Raw genomic sequence first — 13531 nt, forward strand, 5'->3', positions numbered from 1 at the left:
TTTTTTTTTTTTTTTTTTTTTTTTTACCTACAGGAGCTGCATTTTATTCTCTCCTTGTTAGAAGTGACTCAAATCCTGAATTCTTCAGTAAGTTTTCATTCAGTCCCTCTAGCAAAATCAGGGAGTTTCATCAGTACAGACTAGATGAAACATTGCCATTTCCAATCCAAAATGAGGAAAGAATTCAGGATTTGTGCCTAACCGCTCTGCTTCTAAGTTTTCCTTTTATCAAACGGGAGCAAAACTTTCCTACTTCAAAAGGGTGTTGTGAATTTAAACCTATAAATACTTGGGAGGTTCTTAAATATGGGGAAGGAACTAAACAACAAACATAAAATTGAAAAATCTCTGGGTGAAACAACTATTAAAAATCAAATATAATACAGCAAAAGAAAAAAGAAAAACTTTAAAGCTTATGTACACAGCAAATGTCAAAGCTAGCAAAGCTCCTGCTAAATTACCTATTGATTTAAAATACACCAAAAAAAGAATAAAAAAGAACAAATTAATGTTTCATAAACCCTGGGATAGTTTATTTCTACTCCAAATCTTTTGCAGCCACACATGCATAAACTATTGACACACAGTGCCATAAACAACCAACTGCATTTTTGTGTAGCAATACTGTGTCCACACTTTTTTCTTCCACCCTTCATAGCGAAGTGCTTGCTAAAGATGTGCCAGTGGTTCAGATGTAATTGAAGCGGCAGTGAACTCAGATCATTTGCTAGCTTGCAAACAGTGCAGGCTCTCAGACCATTATCTTTATTTCAGCTGGCCCAATAAATCACAACTAGACACTGGGGGGTAAATTTTCCAGTGCTATATGTGATGGCTTTAAAGTCAAAATGTCCATGATTGTTAACCACAGGTGAATGTCTCACTCACCATTCCTGGTGCTGAAAGTTTGCTCCGATAATGCATATCAGTGGCGTAATCCTGCAGCCATTTACTTAAGCAAAATCCCCATTGGCTCTAGTGGAATTTGTGCCTATGGAAGGACTGCAGCGTCAGGCCTTAAACAGGCATTAAAGTGTCTCTGAGGACTGCTAAAGCAAATGGAAGTTCTTAAGTGACTCTGGGACTCATTTGGCAGCTGGCACCAGTGCAATTTGTTCATCATCTAGCACATTTTCTTTCTCCACAAAGAGTAACTTTATCACTGAAATGCAGGAAAGTTTCTCTTATGCCAGATCTTCATTATCTATCCTTTTGACACATCCTGGAGGATTCTGTATATCATTCACACCCAGCCTTCTGGCCCCGCAAACCAGGTAAGCGGCATGGGGTCAGTCCACAGGTTGGATCCTGCACGGGGTTTGCATATGGGGTCAGTCTGCGGGTGTGAGCAGACTGGCCTGACCCCATGCACCCATGTGTGGCCACACACTGATAAGATGCGGTGTACAGGGCCATGTTATCGAGCCTGTAGGGCTGGCTCTCCATGAGTCTGGATATTTGGCAACAAAGGAATAGCCATTAGTGCTGCCACCGCTCCTCTGCTGCCCAATTTCCAGCCCTCTGGGGAGCCCCACAGGCCAAACGACATGGCTCTGCGGGGCGCATCTGGTGCACAGACCAAGGGGTGAAGACTCTGGTTCTAGACCACACCAAAGATTGATCGTCAGTCCTCTTCTATTGAGCTCATTTGCCAGACAGTCTAGGAACGACACCCCACTGCCCCTCGTTATCTACCTTTGCTGGTACGTGCCTTTAGGCTCTTCCTGAGCGAGGCCAACAGAAGACCCTTTCATTGGAGCTGTGGTGGTGTTTCAGCAGCATGGTATGCTGTTGCCAAAAACTCTTTTTCCTTTGCATTACAAATCTGATCTGGTGTCATGCCATGCTCTCAGAATATTTTTCAACGTCTCAAATTCACCAACACAGTCATATTCCTCAAAGTTTTTAATTTAGTTACTCATATAAACCGTGGCCATTGCATCACGGGTACTCGGAGAAGGGTGAGAGAGGAGAAAAAACCCTCAGGAATCCTTTTCCCCCCTCCACTATTCCACCAGCAGTCACTTTATCAGAAGATAGTATTTTATGAAACCTCAAAGCTTTCTTGCCTCAGTCAGATCAGCTAAGTAATGCTTCTTTGAGCTCAGCTGTAGAACCCGCTTGTACACAGCTTGATGCATCTTCAAAGGTCCTGCTGCTTTAATGATCATTCAGCTTACCCCTTTTTCACCTGCAAGATTTTACATATGCTCAGGTAGCTCCATCTTTGTGTTGATATAGCTGGTGATTTGAGAGAGAATTTTGGATCTATGCATTAGCAGCATGTTAGTAATGATGGTGCTTCATGGTGCATGCTGCTACAATAAGTCAGTACATTGGACACAAGCGTGGACAAAGTTGTAAGTCACCGAAAATGGCTTTTGAGAACATATTCTGAATTGGCTGATCTTAATGATAAAAAAGAAATCTAACAAATCAGCCAGACTAATGGGACAAAGTGAGAGGAACAAGATCATGCAAAGTGCAATACAGCTGCTTGTTGTGAATTTAGAAATAACTGATTCTGGCTCAAGCAAAATAAGGAGAGAGTGGGCAAGTCTATTATGGGAGCCCTTTAGTGTATCACAGTAATGGAGAAAGGATGCAACAGAGGTCAACTGAAATAATCCACAGAAATAAGAACCTCATCTATATTCAGAAAGGTTAAAGAAACTGCACTGCGTTCTTTAGGCAAAAAGAGATGGAGAGGGGAATCTAATGGAAAATGCCACCTTCACTTCAGAATTTTGTGTAAACGATATAAAAGGCCTTACTGAGCTGCATGCATGTCAAACATAAGGAAAAATGAGCAAGGACCTAAGCTTCCACGGCTGAAATATTGTCTATACACATAACCGCATTCAGAATTTTCCTACTACAATGAAGTATGCAGGTAAATGTCAGTATTTGGATGACCAACTCTTGGGTTTTTTCTATGCAATAGTTTCAACACAACAGTCCAGTAATGTGTTATTAATTGCAAATAGATAACTAGGAGTAAGGTGCTATTCTTTGCGTGTAGAGTTAGACCATAAATCATTTTTGCAACACCACTGTGAAATGCAGAAATACTACCTGATTTTAAAGGTGGACAAGCTGAGGCCAGTATTGCAAGTGATTTACACAACAAGAATTAAACCCGGACTCGGGGATTTGGATCTTACATTAGAACTCAAGTATTTTAGATTCCCAGCCCTCTGCTTGGATGTGCATCTTTCCTAATGTGCCTGTGTTTTATCCTGTGTCTCCAAGTGCTCTGTTCAACATACTTATTGTTGTATGTCTGATGGTTAGGTCCACTCTCCTTCTTCAGAGTAGGCATGCAGCCAGCTTTCACTTAGATGGGGCACAGCAAGTAAAAGCCATATAGAGAGAGATTTGGACTTCACTTATACACCAATCACATCCATTAATTTCACTGAGTTTCACAGGATACAACTGAGGACAGTATTTTCCCAACATTGCCCTGAGTGTTAGACTTAAGGTCAAGGCAGGCACTACAATTTATTTGAAAACAAAATGTTCTGGATTCTGAAAAATAACCCATAAAGGAATGTACTGCATTATCAAATCCCAGGCCAAGTGCATGCATTTATGTCCTGGAACTACTGCCCTCATACCTTTTATTGGAGCTGACTGGTATCCTCCAGCCTTTGATCTGGCTGAGCTCTGTATCTGAGATCTCTATCTGCAGAGGAAGCCGTGGAACCCACACTGTCACTTCTAGCTGGGTAGTAAAATGCTGGTAAGTGAAGTTAACAATGGTATCCACTTTACTTTTCATCTCCTTGCCATTAACGAAGATGGAGTCGCATCTGTCAGAAACCTTAAAGACAGCAACAAGATTAATTTAAAAAAATGGATAAAAGGTCAGGGAGGAGCAGAGAGGAACAATATAGCGCACAATGTGAATTATGCGTACCACATTTTGTGGGTTTGTTTGTTGTTTTTTTTTTTTTACTTAGTAGCAAACGGTGAACAACTGACCCCGGGGGAAAATTCTGCGTTCCTCAATGGACACGACTTAAGCGACAAAAATAATATAGCACTGCTACATAACCTACATCAGGCTTTTATACTAGGAAAAATTAAATTCTGCATGAATCAAATGTCATGTGCATTAAATTTTATGTTTACAGCTTAAACATCCAGGAAAAAAAAATGAAGCTGTGTGTTAGTAAGAAAGAGACTTTCACAGGATCATAAAACAGAATCCTTCGTTCTTTATATGAATAAAGCTCATAAACAAATGTCTTCTAGTGTGGGTCACAGTATGCATTCAGAATTTCAGTGTAAATACAAGCTCTAAGCAGGATTTTTTTCCCAGATATACACAGGACTAATGTAATCTCCTAGGGCATGAGTTACAACAGTATAATTTCAAAATCAGTATTGTATAAAATCTACTAGTAACATACGTCTTTCTTCTTCTGGACTGACAGGAGTAAGTACTCTCTACCCACATACAGCTCTTTTGGCTTGAGGACCCATAGGAACTAACCCAAGAGCAGAATCAAGGCCCTGGCTTGCAAACCAGACCCGGTCACACATGTAACTCAGATGGGAAGCAATCTGATGCTAAGGCCATTGTTCTACCCAATATCTGTTGAGGTTGAACCTGGATCCTGACTGGGAGCTGCTGTCATCCAAAAAATAATAAATTTGCACGTGGCCTTTAAAGAAGAAAAAAGACAGAAAGATGCAACAGTAGCCAATGGAGTCAGTGTTTGCTGAACCTCTGCCACATGACTGTGGTAATAATAATTAGTAGCCACAGCCCACATCAGGTAATTGGGACCAGTAAATAGGCACTGGTCTCTTACTGGCATGTCTTTGTGGTAGATTATGTTTTGCAGCAACACAAAACAGAAAGGAAGCTGGGGAGAAATCCTCCCTGGATAAAATCCCTGAATCACTGAATTTGCATGAGGTCAGGATTTCACCCAGGTTAATTTCTGCCCTCCAAACATGTACAATATCCTTGCTGACATTAGTGGACACTGTGCATATGCACCATGAAGGAAAAGGGGCACTCAAAGAATCCACCATAAGAGATTTTAGCATGTCATTTTAACACAAAGGGGGGTTTCTACTTTAAAACTGTGATAACACAGTGTGCAATATTCTTCAGGTTTTCTCTTGCACTTGAAAATATAGTCTTCTGTTGCTAAGAAATTGTTAGATACTGCTGAGCTAGCAGATGCAGAACAATGAAACTACTCATAAAAATCTTTTATCCCAAAGGAACTCACAGTACTTTGCAAGCTATATAGACAATTTTGTTAAAAAGCAACATCTAGGGTAAAGGACAGCAAGCTCATGCAGGTTCATACATGAAAACACTCAAATGCTGGTAGCAAATTGGCTGGACAGAGAGGAGAAAAAAATGATAGAAATACTGGACCATGTTCTCTGCTACTAATGCCACTGCATAACAATCAAACTATGCCAACAGAAAATATAGTCTATTATATTCAAATGCATGCCTCCAAGGAATAAAAAGCTATCTTTAAATATAATAAATCACCATTTGGCATTATCCTTCTTATAATGTTATTGCGTTACTGATTTTATATCTACATGCTGGTAATTATTTAGCAATGCTGTGACCAACAAGGTAAGTGCTTTCTACATCCTTGTTGGAAAAGTGCTGTAATGAATATTTCTCTCTCAAGAGGAGGGGAGGGAATTGGATTTTACAATATTATATGTAAATGTTATATATAGAAAGTAAAGAAATGACTTTTTTCCAAAGCGGTTTTGGAGATTTCCCTCCTATACCAGTAGTTAGAAAGTAAGAGAATATTTAAAAAAAATCACAATATTTGATAAGGATCTTAAAATGGACCCCAGGCTCAAATTCACAAAATGTTCCCATGCATTCAAATAATCTGGAAGAATTCTCTCAGGTTTGTTCTCCTGGTAGACTGCCTGAACAGACATTCAGTCTCCTTACAGAGATTCTCCCAAGGAGCCACTTCACTTGGGTTGTTTCCTAGCTAATTTTCTTCCAGAGTGGCCACTTTTACTCTGGGAGAAAAATTATGAACATCTGCATACTTGTGGTTTCTCCTGAGAGAGCCAAGACACCCCCTGGAGAAACTGAACGTCTGTCAGAAATTTACCCAGAGGCACATGTGCAGACTTCTGAATGCTGAAGCCCTGAAGAGAGCTTGCAGTGCTGACATTGTGCAGCTGGGGGAGGAGGGGTGACTTGGCCTGGCCTGTGCACACATCTCAACATGCTCTGCAGGCTCCCTTAGTCTGTCTGGCAACAGATGGCAGTAATACCTAGCTCTGACTGGCTGACTTAGATTGCCCATGGTTAGCCTGAGTTCTCCTGCAATATAATGTCGGGATTGGGAAGGGGGCATGTCCTGCTCCAAGGACAGTGGAGAGAAGGCTGAAAGATATTCTCTTCTGAGAGAAGCCACAGCATGCATAGACATTTGCTCTCCTAGGAGAAATTCTCCTGAGAGTGATACGAGTAAAAGGCTACATAACAAATTAGACTCAATATATCCAAAAGACTTGCTTCTCCCTTTCATTGTGTTGCAACTGTCTTGAATTTTTAAGCACATTAATTAAGGCCTTTAATGGGATGAACAGTAGTGATTCTAAATCACAAAACCTGTCTAGGGAGCTTTGTTAGAATCCACACAAGACAGAAATATTTAAGAAAACTCAAAGGAGGACAGATAAACATCAAGATCCAATCACTGGAATAGCTAATAAGTGGCATGGCAGAAACCTAAATTTTAGAATATTTTATTCTAGGTGCTTAAGATGACAGTGGGCAGGAAAAGTGCTAAATTAAGGGGGAAAAGGACTTTAATTTTAGTCATAAGAAAATCAGCAGGCTTGGTTTCCAGATTTCAGAGATTTTAAAAACTGAATACACAACGCACGTACACCAGGGTAGCTAACCTTGCACTCCTGTAAATGCAGAATGAATAGACAAGATAAATCCTAACAGCAACTGCACCCAATTCAGTAGAATGACACCTGAAAGACCAGGCTGCTACCAGCTTGCACCACTTAACGGCGCAGTACAGTAACAGAAATTCACAATCTGCAACCTTGCAATGAGCTGCCCAGCTGCCCACTCCTGGCGTCACTAAGCAGCATACAAAACGGATGTACAAGCACTGGGCACTTTGAAAAGTGCCTGGCACTGTGACACTTGCGGTTGTATTAGTGGTGAAATGCGCATCAGCACTGAGAAAATGGTGGTGTGCTTTTGAACTAAAATACCTCGGAGGTGCTTTAGTTCAAAAGCACACTGCCACCATTTTCTGGGCAGCATTTCGCCACTTATACAGCTGCACACGGTGCAACACAGTGCAAGTCAGCTCACATGATTAATTGAGTCTGCTCAGAAGCGGCAGATATGCATGTTGCCAAATGAAAAGGTATGTGTATAAATGCCCCTAGTGGTCTAGAGGGCAGCATGCTTGCAGCAGTGCAGCATACTTGAAGGTGCTCCTGCTTCCCACACCTAGTTTACCATGTAGACATGGCTTTAGATTCATCCTCAAGCCCACTGCCTCAGTCGCAGGATGATTTTTGCCTTCATTTTATTTATTTTCACCTTGCCTGGTACCTTATGCACACGACACTTTTAAATTGTTGATGAATATCTGAGCTAACAGAAATGCTATCTCCTCATGAATGCTACCTGGTGGGCAGTTTCGTTCTGAAGCTTAAAGCGGCCATATTCCAATCTAAAATGTACAAAACAATGCTAAAATATTCCAGCACTGCCCATTGTCACTTGCCAGACAAAGCTGAGATGCAATTTTAGAATATTTCTTCTGTCAAACCCATTGGGCAGGATGGCTAGTGATCCACCCAGGTATTTGGGTCAAGTGAAAGTGAGCTGTAATTAACCTTTTGTGGCTCTACAGAAGGTGGCTGGCTCCAACACTTGCAAGTAATTCTAAAACGCACATTTCTCCCTGTACAGCTTATCACAGCCACCTCATTTTAGACTGATAGAGTACTAAAATATAGCAATCCAGAAAAGTAATAGGGAAACCACTGGATATTTAGGTCGCTGGACATTTACTTACAGTTTGATTGAGCAGACAAGTAGTAAAAACTGACAAGGAAATTAAAGGAAATAAACACTTTGGGGTGATGAGTTTTTGTATCTGTAGATGCTGATTTTATTCAGAAGTCTTTACCCTTGCTCTCAACTCTCTTTAACTTATGTGGGTCATTTATTAGGAAGGTTGAATCAGATACAGGAAAATACAACTGTGCAAGCAGAGCTAGACAGGAACTTTCCAGTAACATGGGGAAATGCTGAGTTGTTGAAACTGAACATCTCATGCAAACATCACTGTTCTGATGAATGTTCATTGAAACACAGGCAAAATTCCAACACAGCCTTCTAGGGCATGTGGCAGGCTCTGAAACACAGAAGCTGCTTACAGATGTTAAAAAAATAAAATGGCGCTTTACTTGAAACTCGGCACGCTCTTGCACCAAGCCCAGCACATGCCCTGAAGAGTCTTTGCGTTAGTTGAACCTGGTTCACCCAACATCTGTATAGATCAGGAGTTTTAGTGGGGCTTTTCTGGCACTTCTATAGTACTTCATTAAGGAAGTACTAAACTAAATATGCAGTAACTACTTACGCTCCCACTGAGGCTTACTCTCAAAATAGGACTTACTTGGAATTTAAATGGTGCCTGTGCTAGCCTTTTGAATAAGTTTTACCCAGGGTACATAACCATGGGATTACTGGTGGGATTGATGGGACAAATGCATCCATGGTTGTTATCCTTTGTTGCTAAACAAGAAAACAAGAGTTTATTACAATTACTGACCGAGACACCAGCATCCCCCGACCTCTGGTGTATGACCAAGAGAACAGAATGTGATAGGGTTGCACCTTTTAACTATTCTGTAAAGTAGTTCAGTTCAACCATGTGGATACTGTAAAAGAGGATAGGAATGACTGACCAAGCAAATTTCAGACTTGTATGAAAGGTCAGAGGAGCAGTGTATGCTATTGCTTTCCGATGAGTGTGTGAGGGATGCAAAACCTCGTTATTGTAACTGAGGCTATAAAAAAGAACAATAGTAATGGGATTTTAATGTGAATGGAGAATAGAATAAATGACTCAATCATGTAATAATCTTAAAGCTGTAATCTTGTGATATTTTCTGAATGCCAGGCTTAACCACCTTTTCTGCAGTACTGTCCCTGGGATTGTCTTGTTAGCCCATTAGGAAGAACTCATTGAGCTACTTCAAATACATTATGTTGCATGATTTATTCTGTGCAATGCCTCCTTTCTGCATGACCCTGGCAGTTATATTAAGCTGTTTCTGGCTTGGTTGATTGTGCTTTCTTAATATTAGTATTATATGTTTGTATTAGCAAGCACTAGCTAAAATAAACCCCTTGAGCCCAAGGACTTTGACTAAGAGTTTGGGAATCAGCTGGAGGAAAGAGAGAAGGAATCTCTTCCCACACCCCTCACCTCCATTCACCAAAGGGAGGGTGCAGAGGAGCCCTCTGAGTTTCCACACCTCCTCTATGGCTTGACCAACTCCGATTCTTCCCTGAGTCATGGCACCTCTTGATCCCCCTTCTAAACTGCCCTATGCACCCACAGCCAGAGCTGGACAGAAACTGGTGGGACATACGAACGTGTTGAATCCGCACATGTGAATCTTAAATTAATTTCTTTTGAATCTGCTAATGCTAATACATATATAGGTTTACTTCGTCAGTCTGGCAGCACTCTGTCTGTTTCGTTTCTGGCCACATTAGTATATACTATACACTTTGGTGTCCTGGCATACTATAATAATTTAAATATTTAGTTTATTTTTAAAGCAGAAGCAGCTACTTATTCACGATTATTCATAGCAACTGAAACAGCAGGTACTTTTAGCAAAAAAAAAAGATTAACCACTGCTCTAATTGGCAGTTACTCTTAATGATTTCAAAAAGAGACTATTCCCTGACACTAGAAGTGCCAGTGCATACTAATACTATTGGCTTCTCAAAAAAGTAATGAAAATATAAAAATTAAAACTATACAATTCAATTTTAAGCAACATTTCAAAATTCCAAAATATTTCCCATTTCTTAAAAGGAGATTTCCAAACAATTCTTTCTGAAATCATCCACTTTTAGAATCTGGCAGATTTCAAAGACATAGAATTACATCCCAAACCATCTTATAGTGAATTATGTCAAAACCTTCCATGAAATGGAAATTCTGAATTTCAAACAGTGCTGCCCATAACCCATAAATAAAACAGAATCATAGGAGGCTTGGAAGAGACATCAGGAGATCATTTAGTCCAAGCCCCTGCTCAAAGCAGGACCATCCCAACTAGATCATCCCAGCCAAAGCTTTGTCTAGCTGGATCTTAAAAGCCTCGGAGGATGGAGAGTCCACCACCTCTCAGGGTAACCTGTTCCAGTCCTTCCTAGTGAAAAAGCTTTTCCTAATATCTAACCTAACTTCCCTTGCTGCAACTTGAGCCCATTGCTCCTTGTTCTGTCATCTGCCCCCACTGAGAACAGTTCAGCTCCACCCTCTTTGGAACCTTTTTTGCACTTCCACCTTCAACTACAGGTCCCACCTCAGAAGGGCAGGTTTAAAGTGCAGTGGACTTTCCCGGGGGCTCTCCTGGTAAAGAATTCCAGGAATGTGATAAGCGTTAGGAAAACCTAGGGAAGAATTCTCATCACAGTTCCTCTCCCTTCCCACTTCTGAGTGAATCACTCCTCAGACTCTGCTCCCAGAATGGGGTCCACACCCCAGCCCCACATGGTCTTGGACCACAGCTTAGGAAGAAGGCAGGCAGCCGGCACAGAAGACGTCACTTAGGACCCAGAGGCAATAGGTGTAGGAGCCAACCTGGTGGCCACCCTGTCAGACCAACCTGGTGGCCTTCTATGACCAGGTTACAAAATCCTTAGATGCAGGGGTAGCAGTGGACGTAGTCTTTCTGGACTTTCGGAAGGCCTTCGACACTGTCTCTTACCTTGTTCTCATTAAAAAACTAGGGAACTGTGGCATTGACACCTACACAGTCAAATGGGTCACTAGTTGGCTGGAGGGTCACACCCAGAGAGTGGTGGTGGACAGGTCATTTTCGCCCTGGAGGGACGTGGGCAGTGGGGTCCCCCAGGGCTCGGTCCTCGGGCCCGCACTGTTCAACATCTTCATCAGCGACTTGGACAAGGGGGTAAAAAGCACCCTGTTCAAATTCACAGACAACACTAAGATGTGGGGGGAAGTAGGTGCGCTAGAAGGGAGGAATAGGCTGCAATCGGACCTAGACAGGTTACAGGGGTGGGCGGATGAGAATAGGATGGGACTCAACACTGACAAGTGCAAGTTACTACACCTGGGGAGGAAAAACCCACAGAAGACCTACAGGATGGGGAACTCCCTTCTTGCCAGTGCAGAGGCACAAAAGGATCTTGGAGTCATTATTGATGCCAAAATGAACATGGGCCAGCAGTGTGGGGATGCAGTCAGGAAGGCCAACCGCACCTTGTCGTGCATCCACAGATGCTTCTCAAGCAGGTCCAAGGAGGTGATCCTCTCCCTCTATGTGGCAATGGTCAGGCCACAGCTGGAGTACTGCATCTAGTTCTGGGTGACACACTTCAGGGGGGATGTGGACAACATGGAGAGGAGGGCCACTCGCATGATCAGTGGGCAGCAGGGCAGGCCGTACGAGGAGAGGCTAAGGGACCTGAACCTGTTCAGCCTCCACAAGAGAAGGCTGAGGGGGGATTTAGTGGCCATTTACAAACTATTCAGGGGGGACCAGCAGGCATTAGGGGAGTCCCTGTTCCCCTGAGCACTACCAGGAGTGACTAGAAATAACAGTCACAAGCTGGCAGAGGGTAGGTTCAGGCTAGACATCAGGAGGCGCGACTTCACTGTCAGGGTGGCTAGGATCTGGAACCAACTTCCAAGAGAAGTGGTGCTGGCTCCTACCCTGGGGGTCTTTAAGAGGAGGCTAGATGTACACCTTGCTGGGGTCGTTTGACCCCAGTACTTTTTCCTGCCATGGCAGGGGGTCAGACTTGATGATCTGCTCAGGCCCCTTCCGACCCGACCAACTATGAAACTAATGGGCCCATCTGGGGCTCTCAGCACCTGTCAGCAGTGGCAGGGCATGTGGGAGCAAACAAGGGTCTGGATTGGTTCAGACCAACCCAGAGTCCCTTACCTAAGAATGCACTGACCCCAGGATGGGGAAATGGATGCACAGGCAATGCTGGCTCATTGCATTCCTCTCCAGAGACAGAAAACCCAGGGCCAAAGACCTGGATCAGCACAGTTCTCTGGAAGGGTTCCTGACTATCATTCTACTATAAGAGGTCAGTTACCTTTAGGGCCTACTCTGGGGTTCATGACGCCCTGGCCCCACCTTACCAAAAGGCTTCAGCCCAGGATGGACCAGCTCACTTTGACTAAACTTGTGCACAGAGCAAACCCTGAAGAGTTTGGGCTGCCCAAGGGAAGGCAACCAAGACACACTGCCTGGCCAAGGAAAGGCCTGAAGCAGGCTTGGATATTGATATTTAAGTTAAGTTAGTTTATGTATTTCTTTATGCGGGCCATGCATTGCTGACCCAAAACTGCAGCAGAGCTTGGAGGGTGCAGCCAAGAGACACTGACTCCGGGAACACAGTTTTCTTTCTGTTACAGATTCCTTGGCTTGAACAATGAGGCCAGATGCCCAGTACAGCTAGGTGTCCACATCAAGCATTGTCAGAAACCCCTGACTGGAAAGGGGTGGAGTGTAGGGGAGGTGGAGCCCCCACGGAAGATTGACAGATGGTGTGACTCACACTGGTCTCACCCATCTCTCTCTCTCCAACCAGGTCCCACCTCCTAATACCTTTCTCATGGTTACACCAAGTTGTGGCAGGCAAGATTTGAGAATAAGAGAGTGAGACATCTGCTGAGCACACATGCCCCATCCTGGTGTAGCTGCTCAGCCTGGGTCCCTCTATAGCCTGGGTCCCTACACGATTGCTTTGTCAGTCAGAGCAAATCAAACTCTATAAGTTACACAGAAGCAGCTAGTAGCCTAAGTGAATTAGTTCTAGCTAATTGTTGTTGATGTATATTTGTTAATGCTGTGTGGATAATTTCCCGGCTGGACTATTGTAAGTCTTTTTGCCGGTCTGCCAACTTTGGAGCTAGCCAAATTACATCTTACTTTGAATTCTGCAGGTCAGTTGGTCTTTCACTGTTAACAGTCTTCTCATGTTACTCAGGTCCTTACATGCAGTCATTGGCTTCTCTGCTTTCTGATATGCCTTCAACCTAATATCCTCCTGACTGGTGTTTAAGGTCCTTTGGATTCTGTATTTCCATTCTGCCTCAGTAAACAGCCTATGTAAAATCTCCATTTCATTTATGTTTTGTCTGCACTCCTATTGTTTGCCATCCCAGAGGCTGGGCACATAACTTTTTTCTGGAAGGATTCTTCACCATGAGAGTTTTGTGCTTGACAAGTTATTCCACTTCAA

General features: G+C 42.9%; 1 protein-coding gene across 1 annotated transcript in view; it reads right to left on the reverse strand.

Annotated features, from left to right (window-relative positions):
* LOC109290242 (transmembrane protein 132B-like) overlaps nt 1–13531 on the reverse strand; it is a 317341-nt gene that overhangs the window by 16669 nt on the left and 287141 nt on the right. Inside the window, exon 6 of the mRNA XM_019506646.1 lies at nt 3621–3826. Coding sequence (XP_019362191.1) covers nt 3621–3826 — 206 coding nt within the window. The remainder of the gene's footprint in view (nt 1–3620; nt 3827–13531) is intronic.

This window comes from Gavialis gangeticus, unplaced genomic scaffold, assembly GCF_001723915.1.
Source record: "Gavialis gangeticus isolate Ggan-Ray unplaced genomic scaffold, GavGan_comp1, whole genome shotgun sequence".
Taxonomy (NCBI): Eukaryota; Metazoa; Chordata; order Crocodylia; family Gavialidae; genus Gavialis; species Gavialis gangeticus.